Source organism: Geotrypetes seraphini, chromosome 6 (genome assembly GCF_902459505.1).
Source record: "Geotrypetes seraphini chromosome 6, aGeoSer1.1, whole genome shotgun sequence".
In the NCBI taxonomy this organism is placed as follows: Eukaryota; Metazoa; Chordata; class Amphibia; order Gymnophiona; family Dermophiidae; genus Geotrypetes; species Geotrypetes seraphini.
The window spans coordinates 1,168,343-1,186,410 of NC_047089.1; the positions used below are offsets into that span (position 1 = coordinate 1,168,343).

At 41.0% G+C, this 18,068-nt stretch overlaps 1 protein-coding gene across 1 annotated transcript in view; it reads left to right on the top strand.

Annotated features, from left to right (window-relative positions):
- DNHD1 (dynein heavy chain domain 1) overlaps positions 1-18,068 on the top strand; it is a 681,063-nt gene that overhangs the window by 335,888 nt on the left and 327,107 nt on the right. Inside the window, exon 24 of the mRNA XM_033948490.1 lies at positions 410-530. Coding sequence (XP_033804381.1) covers positions 410-530 — 121 coding nt within the window. The remainder of the gene's footprint in view (positions 1-409; positions 531-18,068) is intronic.

Sequence of the window (18,068 nt, forward strand, 5' to 3'; positions counted from 1 at the left end):
AACAGCGCCTGTCCATGACTGACATGCAGCAGGCACCACTTATAGAATCAGCCCTTTAGTGTATAATTAAACTTTGGAATTGGTTGCCAAAGAATTTGGTAAAAGTAGTTAGCTTAGCAGGGTTTTAAAAAAGTTTGATCATTTCCTAAAAGAGAAGTCCATAAGCCATTATTAAGCTGGATTTGGGAAAACCTAATGCTTACTTATAAGGATAATCTGTTTTTCTCTTTTGGGATCTTGTGACCTGGGTTGGCTACTGGGCTTGATGGGGGCAAGAAAAAGTTGGACCAAGCTAGAAAGTATTAAAGAGCAGGAGAAAAGAGAGATAGACACAGAGAGGACAAGGTCAGAGAGCACTTTTCTTAGATGGAGGCTAAGCTCAGATAATAACCATTTCTTCATTTTAAAGGCAAAACTTGGAGCTTTGATGGTTCCCCCAACATTGATCCCAAGCAGCATCAGAACAGGCTGACCAAAAGTATATTTCTTTTTGCTTACATCTGGGGCTTTGGAAGTCATCTGAATCCTAGGTAAGGAGATCAAGAGTAAAATACCTGCGTTTTGTCTGTCTCCACAGATATTTTTATTCCATACAGATTGTTCCATTAACCAGTGAAAAAGGGTGTCGATAGTTTTTATGGGTTATTGCTTGTGCATGTTTTCAAAGGTCAATATTTAAAAATTTTAATACACTTCAAACAAAGTAAGATTGATCCTTTTCAGCAATCCAACAGTCTGTCCAAATTGAGTATATAAGTTTCATGATTGTTTACTGTTTGAGAAAGCACCAGCACCAGGAATCTGATTTTCTCAAGGGGGGGGCGGATTCCCTGCTTGAACTGAGTGCTGGGATTCTTCTCTGATGACATCACCCTTTTCTTTGGATGTCAAATATTTATTTTATTTATTTCATTTTAGAAATGAAAGACAAGTAAATCTACTTGAATACAGATTAGAAATGTAATACATAAAGAAGAAAAACAAGAAAAAATTGGTCGATTATATTAGGAAATAGACAAAGAAAGAAGAAAAATTATAATATCATTAGGACGGGATAAAAGAAAGAAAGCAGCCGTTTCTTTAAACTGCAGGTACAACATTTGAGCCAATAGTCACCCCCCCCCCCCTTCTTTAGCCACAATAAACTCCAACAATTGCTTTGGATCCAAAAAAAGAAAATTTTCCCCCTCAAGTGAAATACAACATTTAGCAGGAAATTTCTAAATGAAAGATATACCCAATAGTAGTGGCTGGAGATTTTAGTAAAATAATGAAATCATTAGGGTTAGATAATTTGGTACAATCTTGTAATTTGAAAGATATATGCTGGATACTTAATTTTGATGATCGGGAATTTTCCTTTTGTTCACAAGTTCATAAATCTTTTCCAAGAATAGATTATATTTTTGTCTTAAACCAAATAGAACAAGTGGAAAAAAACCTCCATAGATCCTATCATATTGTCAGGTCATGGGGGTGTATGGATTGAATTTAAGTTTGAGATTCGATAATACATTGATTGCGGATTCAAATTTCCTTGATGAATTTAAATTAAAAATGATTGAATTTTTTCAAATTAATACTTCAGAAGAAATTGCCATAGAAGGAGCGTGGCTTAGCGCGCACACAAGATGGAAGTGTGATCGCGACGCTCCTCTTACCTGGGCAACGGTTTATTATTTTAAAGATAGATCTTTTTATCTTTTTGGCTTTAAAGTGTTGAATAGTGGTGTAAGATCATGACGTGTAAGAGGCAATCTAAAAATGAAACCGGAGGGACTGCTTAGCGTCAAAAGCAGGATCAGGTTACACCGTCTAAGGTTCCTCTTCCGGGAGACGCAACGGAAGAACTGAGTAAAGCCGAAGTGAATTGAGATATATTAAACAGTTGCTACAAGAGATTGCTAATAACATGGCTGACATGAAAGAAGAAATTCTAAACATTCATCGCCAAATGGAAATATCAAATAAAAGAACTACTGATTTAGAAACAAAAATGGAATTTTTAGAACGTGCTGAGAGGAGGTGTAAGACTGACAGTTTAAGGATTACAGAGTTAAAAAATCAGCTTGAGGATTATGAGAATCGCGGTAGGAGAAAGAATATTAAACTTAATGGTTTACCAGAAAATTTAGAAGGGGGTAATGCAATTCAATTCTTAGAAAATCTAAACTAAACCTTAAGTTTATATACCGCATCATCTCCACGGAAGTAGAGCTCGGCACGGTTTACAAGAACTTAAAAATGAGAAAGGGTAGGAAAAGGTTTACATAAGTTTATAAATCGAGTGGAAAAGTAAGGGAAAAGAAATCACATGTTAGAGAAGAGCCAGGTTTTTAGTTGCTTGCAGAATAAATGGAGGGAGCTCAGGTTCCGCAGCGGGATGGTAAGGTCATTCCAGAGACCTGTGATTTTGAAAAGAAGTGATTTTCCCAGTTTACCTGCGTGGAGAATACCATGTAGGGAGGGGAAGGATAGTTTTAATTTATGGGCGGTCCTGGTGGAGTCAGGGCACGAGGAGTTGAAAGAAAGTGGGATTAGGGAAGGAAGGATGCCGTGAATAATCTTAAAAGCCAGGCAAGAGCATTTGAATTGGACTCTGGAAATCACTGGGAGCCAATGAAGATTGGCCAGGAGTGGGGAGACGTGGTCAGATTTACGTTTTGCAAAAATCAGCTTGGCTGCCGTGTTCTTAATAAGCTGGAGTCTTTGGAGGCTTTTTTTTGTTAAGCATAGGTAAATGGCATTACAATAGTCAAGTTTGGAGAGGATGATGGATTGGACAAGGACGGCAAAATGTTTTTGGGGGAAGAAGGGTCTTGCTTTCCTTAGCATGTGGAGGCTGAAAAAGCATGATTTTGTCAAGGAGTTGAGGTGGTCGTTGAGAGAGAGAGAGGAATCGATAATGATGCCAAGGACCTTGCTTGAGAACTCAAGGTGTAAGGCAGTGCCTGAGGGCAGTGCGAAGAGGGTGGGCAGGTGTTCTAACTTTGGGCCGAGCCAGAGTAATTTTGTTTTTGATTCATTTAGTTTCATCTGTACTGAGAGGGACCAGGAGTGGAGTCTCATTAAGCAGGATGTTATGTTATCGTGCTACCTAAACTGTTACAGTTGAATTTCAAACACCCCATTGAAATAGAACGTGCACACCGGATTCCGGTAAAATGGAATACTAATCAAGGGAGACCGAGACCTTTAATTTTTAAGTTATTAAGATATCAACAGGCGATAGACATTTTGAATGCAGTGAAAAGTGATAAGAATTTAAATTATAAAGGGTCCAAAATATGGTTTTTGCCAGATTTTGCTAAAAACACAGCAAATATAAAGAAACAATTCCTTGAAATGAGATCTCAACTAAAAGAAAAAGGATATAAGTTTGGTCTTTATTATCCTGCTAAAATGAGAGTTTCTAGCGGAGACAAGTCTTTATTTTTTGATGACCCTGAGAAATTAAAAGACTTTCTCTCAAAATTGGAGCCCATGTCTTTGTAAAGAATTAATGGCTGTATTAACTTTATGTAATGGATATGATACAATATAATAAATATGGCATGGATGTATATAAGTTCCTGGAAGGTTTTTAAATGATATTAAATTATTTCTGTTTAAAAGAAGGAATTGTTAATAATTAAACAGATAAGATATTGGACAGCAAAAGAAAGGAAATAGTCGTGAAGGAACAAAAGCATATTTAATTGTCTCCAGATTGGATTCCTATTTGTCTTGGATCTTTAAAGGAAAAAGGATTTTAAAATCGGAGAGTGTGGATATGGATTTGAGACATGGCTGTTTTGATATATATTACAACGGATTTAAATTCTGAGTTTTCCAGTAACATTGAGTGAAGAATTTCAAGTTCATCTTATGATCTTTTAATGTTTTGGATAACTGTTAGTGAAAAATTTTTATGACGCTAAAAGTATATCTTCTGTCAATAAAAGTCTTGAAAGCAGTCATGGACAATAAAAATGACATCATATTTATCCAAAAATGCTAGGTTGGAGAACTACAGACATATAAATCTCTTTGGATCTTCCTTGTCACTTACCAGTGAGACCAATCACAAGAGCAGCGGGCAGCGCAGCTATGGAATAGATCGGGGATATTCTTTAACATAATAAATAAAGAAATGGATGGTTATAATCTTCTGGAGGTAAAGGTTTTTCAGCATCAAGAAGAATGGATATGAAAATCCTATATGGTATCCTCCCTCCCTTTATCCCTCTTTCTTGGAATTCCTCAAACCCTAATACCTCCAGATCCTCTCACAAATTAAAACTATCCTTCCCCTCGCTAAAAGGCATTTCCCACACAGGAAAGCTAGGGACCTCCCTCCACTTCAAAATCACTGAGCTCTGGAACAACCTTACCTCCCCTCTTTGGAACTTGAGCTCTCTCCAAGTTTTCCGCAAACATCTGAAAACCTGGCTTTTCTCAAAAAATGTAAGTCTCCCTCCAACTTAGGAATCAAGGAAACTCTTATATCTTGGCATCCCAAGTCCTCTAAATTTTCTTCCCACTTCTACCTCTAACCCTCTGTTGTAGTTCCTTCCTGTTTCTCCTATTTCTTTGTATTTCTCGAGCTCTACGAACGTGGAGATGATGCGGTATACAAACCTAAGGATTAGATTAGATATGGATATAGGTACATGACTGTTTTAAGATACATTTCAAATGATGTTTAATGCTGAGCTTTTCAGACTCATTTTATTGAAGGATTTCATGTTCATTTAATGGCCTTTCAAGTTAAGGTTATTGGAAGTGTAGAGCTATTTATATCTTTATAATTCTATCTTCAGACAATAAAATACATGATAACGGATACGGATGAGGAATAAACCCAACTTTGGTTAGACATTGAACATGTTATGACTTTTACCTGAATTGGAACATATCAAACTTTGATTTAAACTCAAACATAATAGGAAGGATCTAACGATATTTACATATTTGGAAGGAAGGATTGATATGGTTTTTGGATGGTTCTTTAAAATTGACTTTGAATTTTTATCAGTTTTATCAGTTTGGAGCTTGCAAGGAACAATATTGTCTTGGGATTGATATATTACTGATCTATTGAGGAATATATTAGAGTGAAGATTGAGTCATGATATAAATAATATATAATTTAAGAATAAATAGTTTTGCTAACTTTTATTATTAATGCATTAGTTATATATTATGAATTACATTATTTATTCCATATTCATTAGCATGCTGAAACTATTAGTTATCATTACAATGGTTTCTATTGTGTGATATAGTATATAACAGGATTTTGGAAAATAAATTTTTTCTGGATAGAATTGATAATATGAAATTATAATTAGTTATATAATTAGAGGAATTAGCCGCGTGGAGGAGGAAAGTGCAGCAGTGGCTGAGGAGGCAGGCAAAGCAGGAGGGAGGAAGCCGGAGGAGATTGGAGGAAGCAGGGGATAGCGGCGGTGAAGAGTGGGTAGCGACGAGAGTTAGCTCCGCCCACCCACACTACATCACCAGCAGCGTTGGAGCCCAGACTCCCCCTTAAAAGGGGGCGAATCAGCAGCGCCAAGACCTCAGCAGCCGCGTGGAGGAGGAAAGTGCAGCAGCGGCTGAGGAGGCAGGCAAAGCAGGAGGGAGGAAGCCGGAGGAGGTCGGAAGAAGCAGGGGATAGCGGCAGTGAGGAGCGGGTAGCGGCGAGAGTTAGCTCCGCCCACCCGCACTGCGTCACCAGCAGCGTCGGAGCCCGGACTCCCCCTTAAAAGGGGCGAATCAGCAGCGCCAAGACCTCAGCAGCCGCGTGGAGGAGGAAAGTGCAGCAGCGGCTGAGGAGGCAAGCAAAGCAGGAGGAAGGAAGCCGGAGGAGGTCGGAGGAAGCAGGGGATAATGGCGATGAGCGGGTAGCGGCAAGAGTTAGCTCCGCCCACCCGCACCGCGTCACCAGCAGCGTTGGAGCCCGGACTCCCCCTTAAAAGGGGGGCGCCAACGGCGCGCAGCGAAGGCGAGCGGCAAAGGCGCTCGCCTTTGCGAGGGTGCCTTTGCGAAGGAGCCCAGGCCGCCCAGCAGCAAACTTCTTTCTTCTCTTACAGCAAACTTCTTTCTTCTCTTACTCATTCACTTCTTTCTTCTCTTACTCTTTTTTCTCTTACTCTTTTTTCTCAGACATTGCAGCAAGGGGAAGATAGGAGGTGCTGTGCTGAACTGAAACTCGAGCACGTGGCAGGCAGTGGAGGAAGCTGCGGGGTTTTGGGAAATCGGACAGCAGACAGAGTGAGGAGAATAGAGGGCTGAGAGCGGAGTGGACAGAGAGAGGGGGCTGAAAGCGGAGCGGACAGAGAGAGGAGACCGGAGAGCGGAGCGGACAGAGAGAGGGGGTTGAAAGCAGAGCGGACAGTGAGAGGAGACTAAGAGCAGAGCGGACAGACCGAGAGAGGAGAGCTGAAAGCAGGGGAGGAGAGCCAAGGGGCGTAAAGTAGACCAAGCGGAGTTGAGGGGAAGAGGCGAGAGATATCTCCGCCCACCCCCCGACGTCACCTGCCAAACTCCCCCATAAAAGGAGAGGAGCCAACGGCGCGCAGCCGTTAGGAGCCTTGAGAAGGAGCCAGGAGCCCAGGCAGCCCAGCAGCGAAATCTAACTCTGAAAAATAAACCACAGGTACATTCTTCTCTACTCATTCTTCTCTTCTCTCTCTACTCTTTCAGCTAGCTGCGCGCCGGGCACCACTCATACACACCGTGGGACATAGGAACGAGAAAAGAGTAATGGAGGCTGATGGAACCCAGCGGAGCTACCCAGTATACTGCACCGAGTGTCATATGTATGACTACCCTCCGGGAGGCAGGCGTACATATGCGGTCAATGCCAGGAACTGGATAGCCTGAAGAAGGAGGTCGGAAGACTGCAGGTCAGAGTCCAGGAGCTGGAGGGACTCTGCACCATAGAGGAACAGTGCTGGGCAACTGAGGATACCACCAGAGAGAGCCACATCACGGAGCAAGTTAGAGAGCTCGAGAAATTCATCAAGGAGGCCTGCAGGATGGTGGAGGCACAGGACCATCAGCATATCAGAAGGGAACCAACAGTTGGAGGACAGAATCCACCAGACGCCATGGGAGTAGGACCTTGCAGAGGATCTGGACAGGCAGATGAGGTGGAGACCCAACAGAACCCGGAGGAAGGATTAGCGTACCGCGCCACTGATACTTTGATATGGCTACATGCCGTTTGTAAATTCCCCTGTAAAGTTTGAGGTCTTTTGTCTCCATTGTTTAATTTTCTTGCTGGACTCCTCTGGTTTTTCTTTCAGTAGAAGAGAGTTGCTGTATATGAAGACTTCAATTACCCCAACATTGACTGGTTAAATGTTACACCAGGGAGTGCTAGGGAGGTAAAATTCCTAGACGTCATAAATGACTGCTTCTTGGAGCAACTGGTCCAGGAACTGAAGAGGAGGAGCTATTTTTGATTTTGTCCTTAGTGGAATGCAAGGCATAATACAGGAGTTAACTTTGTTGGGTCCGCTGGGAAACAGTGATCGTAACATAATCAAATTTGAGTTGCTACCAGGAGTAACGTCGCAAAAGAAATCTACTGTTGAGGCATTATATTTTCAAAAGGGCAACTATGATAAAATGAGGAAAATGGTTAAAAAGAAGCTAAAAGGATCAGTTGCAAAGGTTAGGACTGTAAACCAGGCATGGATGTTATTTAAAAATACCATCATTGAAGCCCAGACCAGATGTATTCCATGTATTAGCAAAGGTGGAAAAAAGAGGAAATGAGAGCTGGCATGGTTAAAAGGTGAAGTGAACAGGTTTATCCCCAATTCATCTGTCTCACCATTTCAAATTTCCAGGCACAACCTGTACACGTAGTACTTACTTGTTCGCCTTTTCATCCTCGAAGGGCTGCATCTACAAGAGATTCCTTGATCGAACACTATCATTCCAAGCAGGCAAATGGAACAAATGTTTAATCAACTTTATTTTAAACGTACTTTCTTATCAAACTTTCAGGAAATCAATCAAAACTTATCTTTTTTTTTAAATTTCTCTGAACTTCTGCCTTGATGCATTCCTAAAACACTCCCAGATAAACTTGATTAACCTTAACGTGCTAATGTAATTTTGAAAGTTTTTGTATTACACTGCACAACAAAGTTTTTGCTTCCTGAACACTGCTGGGTGTTTCTTATAGAATTTTGGGTGCTGATCATGAATATTACATCAAAAATTACCCATCACGTACCATTTCAGAGAAATCTTCAATTTTGTCGTGATTTTTTCTTATATTTGGATGCAAACAATTTTTTCTCCCATAAGTGTCTTATCAACAACGGTTTGTGCCGCCTGGGTATGTCCATGCATAAAATCTAGCCAGGTTGGAAGCTGTTTTATGGAAGATGACATCCTGGGCATGTCTGGGCAGGTCTGAACGAGCTTGCGCTGTCTCACCATGCTATAATGGTGGCTTCCATACACCGATCCTGCTCATTTGGTTAATATAGATAGTCCGTGTGTGTATATAGTATCAGTATAGTAAAGTATAGTAGTATAGTAGCTGTAGCAATATAACAGTAAGTAAGCTTGATGCTATAGACGTTTTGGTGTCGGGCAATATGTCTCGTCGGTGTCGTAACAGCCGCGACACATTCTGCTATATCTGTGGGGAATATACACTTACGCCTCAGAGACGTTCGATGACTGCCCTTGTAAAGAAAGCCTATCATCTGTATTTTGGCTGCAAAATAGGTGATCAAGACAAGCAATGGGCGCCTCACATTTGCTGTGCGACATGTGCTGTTAGTCTGAGAGCCTGGCTCAGAGGTACTCGAAAGACGATGCCATTTGCTGTTCCGATGATATGGCGAGAACAGAAAGACCATGTGACGGACTGTTATTTCTGTTTGACTAATGTGTCTGGTTTCTCTGCCAAAAACAAGAAGTCAATTGAATATCCTAATCTGCCTTCAGCAATGAGACCCATGCCACATGATGACAGTCTTCCAGTTCCGAAACCACCAGAGGATTGGACCTTAGACGAACCAGATGAAGAAACTGCAGTGCAGGGTTCTAACAGTGACATTGACCCGGATTTTGAACCATCCTCATCAGGCGATCCACATCTGATAACACAGTCCGAATTGAACGATTTGGTCAGAGATTTGGGTCTGTCAAAAGCAAAAGCTGAGCTGCTAGGTTCGAGACTGCAGGAATGGTGTTTGCTATCACCAGGTTAGAAAATTTCTGTGTTTCGAGACCGGCATCATGATATAACCAAATTTTTTGCACAAGTCGACAGTCTCTGTTTCTGTTGTGACATTGAAGGATTGTTCTCGGTCTTTGGTTGTGATCACAACCCGGAAGAGTGGCGTCTTTTCATTGATTCGTCAATGTTAAGCCTGAAAGCTGTTCTGTTGCACAATGGCAACGTTTATCCTTCAGTACCTGTTGGCTATGCAGCACATATGAAAGAAACATATGAGAATATGGAAATGTTACTAAAGTATGTCCAGTATACCAGGTATAACTGGAATATCTGTGGAGACCTCAAAGTCGTTGCTCTGTTACTAGGACTGCAGCTTGGCTATACAAAGTACTGCTGTTTCATCTGCGAATGGGACAGCCGAGACAGAGAGTCGCACTATTCTAGAAAGAACTGGCCACTCCGTAAAAAGTTAGTTCCAGGACAGAAAAATGTAGCACATGAATCGCTTGTTGACCCGACAAAGATATTTTTGCCTCCTCTTCACATTAAACTGGGACTCATGAAGAATTTTGTGAAAGCAATGAACAAGGAAGGGGAAGGTTTTCGTTATTTAAGACAGATGTTCCCAAGAATAACTGATGCCAAGATCAAAGAGGGTATTTTTGTTGGCCCCCAGATCAGACATGTTATGAGTGACAAGCGATTTGAAGATCTGTTAGTTGGGCCGGAAAAAATTGGCTGGAAAGCCTTGAAAGACGTTGTTGACAATTTTCTGGGCAATTACAGAGCCCCAAACTACATTCAGCTGGTAGACAAACTTCTCAAAGCATACAAGAGAATGAAGTGCAATATGTCACTCAAGATTCATTTCCTCCATTCACACTTGGACTTCTTCCCCGCAAATCTCGGTGCTGTGAGTGACGAGCACGGTGAAAGGTTTCATCAAGACATAGCTACGATGGAGAAACGATACCAGGGCAATTGGAATCCGTCAATGCTTGCCGACTATTGTTGGATGCTACAACGTGATGCACCAGACACTGAATATAAAAGAAACTCGGGAGCAAAACACTTTTAATTCTGTTTCATTTAGTCGCTTGTGCGAAACGTAAACTTGACTATATATTTTATTGTCAGTAAACATAAAAATGTCTATTTCTCATAGTTCTTACGTGATGCAGTAAAACCAAAACCATATTTGAGCATACCAAGTTGGTACCTGTCATAATCACCAAAAACTTTTCAGGAATCAAGACTTAACCAAAAAATTGTTGTGCAGTGCAATCAGGGAAGCAAGAATCTAGGGAGGACTATCTGAACAAGTCAAAAGCAGTCAAAACAGCAGTCAGAGAGGCCAAATTCCGAATGGAGGAGAATCTAGCGAAGAACATAAAGAAGGGCAATAAATCCTTCTTCAGATATATTAGTGACAGGTAAAGGAACACAGATGGGATAGTATGCCTTAGGAAACCCGACGGGAACTATGTAGAATCGGACTCCGATAAAGCCAAACTCTTAAATGAATACTTCTTCTCAGTCTTCACTTGCGAGGCGTCGGGATCCGGCCCTCAGCTGCAGACAAAGGAAGGCTCGGAAGACCCGTTTCGAAATTTCGAGTTTACGCCCAGCACTGTCTACTATGAGCTATCAAGACTCAAGGTGAACAAAGCTATGGGACCAGACAAACTACACCCCAGGGTGCTCAGAGAGTTGAGAGACGTTTTGGCGGAACCGTTATCTGCACTCTTCAATCTTTCCCTAAGTACAGGAAAAGTCCCGTTGGACTGGAAAACGGCTAATGTCATTCCACTCCACAAAAAAGGATGCAGGACGGAGGCTGCGAACTACAGACCGGTGAGTCTCACATCGTTAGTAAGTAAACTTATGGAAACTCTAATCAAACGCCAATTAGATACGATCCTGAATGAAGAGAATCTACGAGATCCCCATCAACATGGACGTCATGTACTTGGACTTCAGCAAAGCGTCCCACACCGCAGGTTATTGAGCAAGATGAGTTTGATGGGATTAGGTGAAACATTAACTGCATGGGTTAAGGACTGGCTTGGAGGTAGATTTCGGAGGGGGTGGTAAACGGCACCCCCTCCGAAACGACGGAGGTGATCAGCGGAGTGCCGCAGGGCTTGGTCTTGGGCCCGATCCTATTCAACATCTTCGTAAGAGACTTGGCTAAGGGGCTTCGAGATAAAATTATGCTATTCGCCGATGACGCCAAACTATGCAACATAGTAGGCAAGAGCACAATAGATAAAAGCACAGTGCCCGACAAAAGCTCAATGCCCGACAGTATGATGCATGACCTACTCCTACTGGAGCATTGGTCAAAGACTTGGCAATTAAGTTTCAATGCCAAGAAATGTAAGGTCATGCACCTTGGCAGCAAAAATCCATGCAGGACTTACACCCTAAATGGTGAGACCCTAGCAAGGACTGTAGCAGAACGAGACTTGGGGGTGATCATTAGTGAAGACATGAAGACTGCCAATCAAGTAGAGAAAGCTTCATCCAAGGCTAGACAAATCATAGGTTGTATCCGTAGAAGTTTCGTCAGCCATAAGCCCGAGGTCATAATGCCTTTGTACAGATCCATGGTGAGACCCCATCTAGAATACTGTGTATAATTCTGGAGGCCACATTACCAAAAAGATATCCTGAGAGTTGAGTCGGTTCAGCGAATGGCCACAAGGATGGTCTCAGGACTCAAGGATCTCCCGTATGAGGAACAGCTGGATAAGTTGCAGCTATACTCACTTGAGGAACGCAGAGAGAGGGGAGACATGATCGAGATGTTTAAATATGTCACGGGCCATATCGAGGTGGAAGAAGATATATTTTTTCTTTAAGGACCCACGGCAACAAGAGGGCATCCGTTGAAAATCATGGAGACACCAGAAAATATTTCTTCACTGAAAGGGTGGTTGATCACTGGAATAATCTTCCACTACAGGACCAGCCACCACTATCGGGAGCCCATCAACCCGATCCTGCCGGGTGTCTGAGCTCCGCCCTCCCCCCTCCCCCCCCCCCCCCGCAGTCCGCTGGGGAGAATCAACTGCCTGCTTTCTTTTAAAAGCAAGCAGAGGGACCAGCCACCACTATTGGGAGCCCATCAACCCGATCCTGCCGGGTGTCTGAGCTCCGCCCCCCCCCCCGCAGTCCGCTGGGGAGAATCAACTGCCTGCTTTCTTTTAAAAACAAGCAGAGGGACCAGCCACCACTATCGGGAGCCCATCAACCCGATCCTGCCGGATGTCTGAGCTCCGCTCCCACCGCAGTCCGCTGGGGAGAATCAACTGCCTGCTTTCTTTTAAAAACAAGCAGAGGGACCAGCCACCACTATCGGGAGCCCATCAACCCGATCCTGCCGGATGTCTGAGCTCCGCTCCCACCGCAGTCCGCTGGGGAGAATCAACTGCCTGCTTTCTTTTAAAAACAAGCAGAGGGATCAGCCACCACTATCGGGAGACCATCGACCCGATCCTGCCGAGTATCTGTGCTCTGCCCAATAACTACCTGCTTTTTATTTCCAAGCAGCGGGATAAGCCATCGCCACTACAGAGAGCCCATCGACCCGATCCTGCGATTAAGAACTGCCTGCCTGCATATGTAACTGCTAGACATATGTTACCATCAGAGTCATACAATTACTAGATGAAAATTTAACCACTAGATGTATGTGTAATTGGTGAAGTCTTGAATTAGGACTACTTAGGACTTTTTGAGGCATATGTTATCATCAGAGACACAAATAGCTGTTAAATGCATGAGTAACTGATAGCTGCATGTGTAATTACTAGAGACTTGTCGTAGAACTGCTTAAGATCTATATCCCTTTGGACCACCTTCAAAACCTACACCAATCCAGTCAACAACCATACAAACAAGAGGAGTGTGTGGCGCAGTGGTTGGATCTACAGCCTCAGCACCCTGGGGTTGTGGGTTCAAACCCCACGCTGCTCCTTGTGACCCTGGGCAAGTCACTTAATCCTCCATAGCCCCAGGTACGTTAGATAGATTGTGAGCCCACCAGGACAGAGAGGGAAAATGCTTGAGTACCTGATTGTAAAAACCGCTTAGATAACCTTGATAGGCGGTATATAAAATCCTAATAAACTTGAAACTTGAACTCAAGAATTTACAGGGAAACCATTACACTTCTGTGCTAGGAAGAAATACTTTACCCTGCAAACATGAATCTCCTCCTGATTTTCCTGATCTGTCTGCTAATTGGCAATATCAAAGATGTTAACTCCCTCCACCCACAATCACAATCAATCAACTACCCGGATCTCTCACTTTTACACATCTCTATTCCACAAGAAAACATAACAAATCACATTACTGCTATCTCAAATAAAAGAAGACACCAACGAATCCTTAAAAAAAGAATAAGGCAAGTAAAACCCATACAGCTACCAAACCTATCACACCCACATCTGTCCCCTGTGCATATCTTAATACTAGATCTGTCAGGAATAAAGCCTTCCTAATTAATGATTGGATCATTAACAAGCAAATAGCCTGCCTTTAACTAACTGAAACATAGTTACTATCAGAAGATGATCCAATAATAATTGACCTCCTACCAGACAATTTTAAAATCCTTACGCTAAACTGCGTGGGAAAAAAAGGAGGAGGTCTAGCAATTATTCTTAAAGATGGATTTGAGTTCGAACTATTAGATTTCAAAATGACCGACCAACTAGAAATTCTAGCCTGTAAAATTAGCAACCGTCATCTAGAAGAATCCCTATCATGCATATTATTCTATGTCCCACCAAAAAGCTGGCCAAAAGCCAAAGAAGACTTCTGTGCATTTGTCCTAAACAATTCACTTGGTTCTTCTTACAATATCATCGCAAGAGACATAAACTTACACCTAGATGAAGAGGACAATACAAACGCGAAAGAGTTTAAAAACTTTCTATCCCTACTCAATTACAACCTCCCTCTACCCACACAAACACATGAAAAAGGCCATCAGTTAGATATGGTAGCCATGTCCACAAAGGACATCCCAAACCCTGCCATCTCTATACGTAAAGGCACCTGGTGTCATGATATCTGGTCTGATCATTTTACTTATTATTTCAAGCTAATCTGGTCTTATTCTAAATCTAAAACACGTCCAATAATAAAAAGAGAACATCACACCAGAGGCTATATTAATTCAATAGATTTCTGGTCACAATATGAATTGCAATCAGAGATAGAAGAAGGAATCGATTTCTGGGATCACTGGATGACAACCAGCACATCCATTTTAAATAAAATTGCCCCTATATGCAATAGCAAAAGCAAAGCAAATAAATATAACAAATGGTTTGACACCGAACTTCTAAAACTGAAACAACTAGCTAGACGACTAGAAAGAACTTGGAAAAAAACAGGAGAACTAACAGACCGTAACAAATGGAGAGCTAACATAAAAATCTACAAACAAATGATAAAAGACAAACGTAAAGCATTCTACTCAATTAAAATCAACTCATCTTGTAATGGTTCACAAGGAATCAATACAAAAGAGCTATTCAACCTGATCACAAATTTATTTGACACCGCTCGCTACACCACACCCACACACAACTCTAAGTTACCCTCTGCAAATGACTTAGCACTACACTTCGATTCGAAAATTAAAAACCTTACAATTCATTGTTCAACAAACGACCCTAGTGATCATCCGATACCTATCACCCAAGGAAATGATACACCAGCAGATATGATCTGGAGCTCCTTTCAAGATTTAGAGTGGAACAATTACAACAGACTATATAACAAATACTCTAAATCCTATTGCGTTCTGGACTCATGCCCCCCAGAAATGAAAGCGGCACCTTTAGTATTTAAGCTATCGTTGATGCAATATTTGGGTCATAAACTAAAAACTGGGAAGTTCCTCTCTAATAATGGTCACATAATAATAACCCCAATTCTAAAAAATCGAAAAGAATCTTCAGCTATAATATCCAACTACAGACCAGTAGCATCCATTCCGTTTATTGTAAAAATTATGGAGGGATTGGTACACACCCAACTGATGGATTATCTGAATCAGTTCTCTCTCCTACATGAAACTCAATCCGGTTTTAGACCGCTATTCAGTACTGAGACAGTAATTGCGGCTATTTTAGACAATCTGCACCTACTGTTTAGTAAGGGCCTTAATGCCCTAGTTATGCAATTCGATATGAGTTCTGCCTTTGATCTAGTAGACCACGGGAAACTGCTGCAATGCCTAGTGCTGAATTGGTTCCGTGGCTTCCTTATGTCCCGCACTTATCAAGTACGTTTTAATTATGAACTTTCAGATACCTGGAGCAATCCATCCAATGTGCCACTATCTCCATTGCTCTTCAACGTCTACATGTCCTCACTAGGCACGCAGCTAACCCAGTTAGGGATAAAACTATTTAGTTATACAGATGATTTTACGATCATCATCCCATTCGTTAATTCTATCTCTGAAACTATTCCTAAAGCTTCAGAAGCCATAAACATGATGGAGCACTGGATGACAACCTTTAGGCTCAAACTTAATTCAGAAAAGACAACTTTCTTTGTTGCTTCGCCACATCCGCTTGACACCAAATCACCACTATGTATCAATAATCTTAATTACCCTATCCAACCTACCATAAAGATACTAGGTGTAACTTTGGATCAGTGCCTAACCATGAGAGACCAGGTGAACTTCTTGATCAGAAAGGGATTTTTCACTCTCTGGAAACTCAGCTCCATTAAAGCTTATTTCGATACAGCGGCATTCAGAACCCTAGTCCAATCCCTCATACTGAGTCTACTTGACTACTGTAACATCGCCTATTTAGCAATTTCCCAAAAGAACATGCAGCGTTTACAATTGATGCAAAATGCAGCGGTCAAACTGATCTTTGGGCTGAGGAAGTTTGACCACGTGACACCCTACTACCGGCAGCTGCATTGGCTGCCAATGGAGGCGCTCGTAAAGTTTAAATTTGCCTGCTTCTGCTTCAAAGCACTACACAGACTTGCCCCTAAATATATAACTGACCTTTTCGTCTTCTCAACCAACAGACACAAGAGAAGCTCACATTCCAACTTCGTTTCCCCCCCAGTGAGAGGTTGTAAACTGAAAAAACACCATGAACATCTTCTCTCGCACCAAGCAGCATCATGAACAATTGCTTTCGCCCACTACTTATGAGGAATTTAGGAAACGTCTGAAAACACACCTGTTCCTAAAGTATCTAGACAACTGATCCTCTCTTCTCTCTCCCCTCTATAGCGATTAACTTGTTCTATTGATCACTCTCTCCTCAAAAATGGATTTCCTGTCCTATTAACCCTCTTTCTTCCTCCCTTCTTAAAGTCAATCAATTTGTACCTTTGCTTAATCTTTGTAAACCGCATAGAACTTCACGGTATTGTGGTATATAAGCTGTTATTATTATTATTACTACAGGTAATTGAGGCCAGCAGCGTGCCAGATTTTAAGAAAAAATGGGATTGGCATGTGGGATCTCTTCACGGAGGAAGTTAGGGGGTGGGTCATTAGTGTGGGCAGACTAGGTGGGCCGTGGCCCTTTTCTGCCGTTATTTTCTGTTTTTCTGTTTCTATTTAGTTGAGACTGGTATAATTTCAATAAATGAGGTAATAGGGTAATTTGAAAAGATTTATAAAATTCTACCATAAAGCCATCACCACCTGGAGCGGATCCAACTCTAAGAGATTTCAATGCTGTTTCTAATTCTTTTGTGATATAGGCTCCTCTAAACTTTTTTTTATATGCTCAGGAATTTTCGGCCCCTCAATTAGATTCAAAAAATCTAAACCATTTTTTTCTCTATTTTCAAAAGGCTCAGAAGAATATAGATCTTTATAAAAATTTAGAAATTGACTTAAAATGCTTCCAATTTGAGTATGTGTCTCTCCTTTCTCTTCCTTCATTGCAATAATTTTTGTTCTTCTTTTCTTCACTTTAAGATAATTTGCCAATAATCTTCCCGCCTTATTTGAACTTCCATAATACAAAGTTTGTTTGGAAAACAAATCATTCCTTACAAATTTTGATGATATCTCATTATTATATTTACCTTTTGCTTTTAATAAAGCCTGCAGGGTACTTTGCTCCCACTTATCAACTAATTTAGCTTCCAAATGTTTAATTTTTTTTTCCAAATCAGAAAATGGTTTTTTTAAGTTGTTTTCTAATATATGCCGAGTATGATATAATATTACCTCTCATGGTAGCCTTAAATGCATCCCATAATGTTTCTTTGGTAATTTCTTTTTTTTTCCCCATTCTTTATTCATTTTAAAATCAAACAAGTGTACATAAATATATCCTAAATTGATTCCAATATAACACTTTAAAATCTAACACATAAAATCTAATAGATCATTAATGATATAAAACCCTACCCACCCACCCTTCATCAGTTATTCTATATAAAATATAATATACTATTATTATAAACATAATTATAAAATTTCCTCCCTAAATCCTCCCTCCCCCCTGAGTGTGCATATAATAAATCTAAAAAAGGAAGAAAAATGATGACTATTCATTACAATACTTTTCCAATGGCCCCCAAATCTTTACGGATTTATTATAATTCCCTTTTTGCAACGCTAATGCTCTTTCCATCTTAAAAATATGACATAACGAATTCCACCAGAATGTGTAATTAAGATTTTTGTAATTTTTCCAGTTATTGGTAATATGTTGAATGGTAACCCCTGTCATAATTAATAAAAGTTTATTGTTGTGTGATGATATTTGACTTTTTTCTCATAACCATTCCAAATAAAAATGTATCATAAGAAAGCACAACATGGTTTTACAATAGAGAATTTACTTGAGTCCAAATT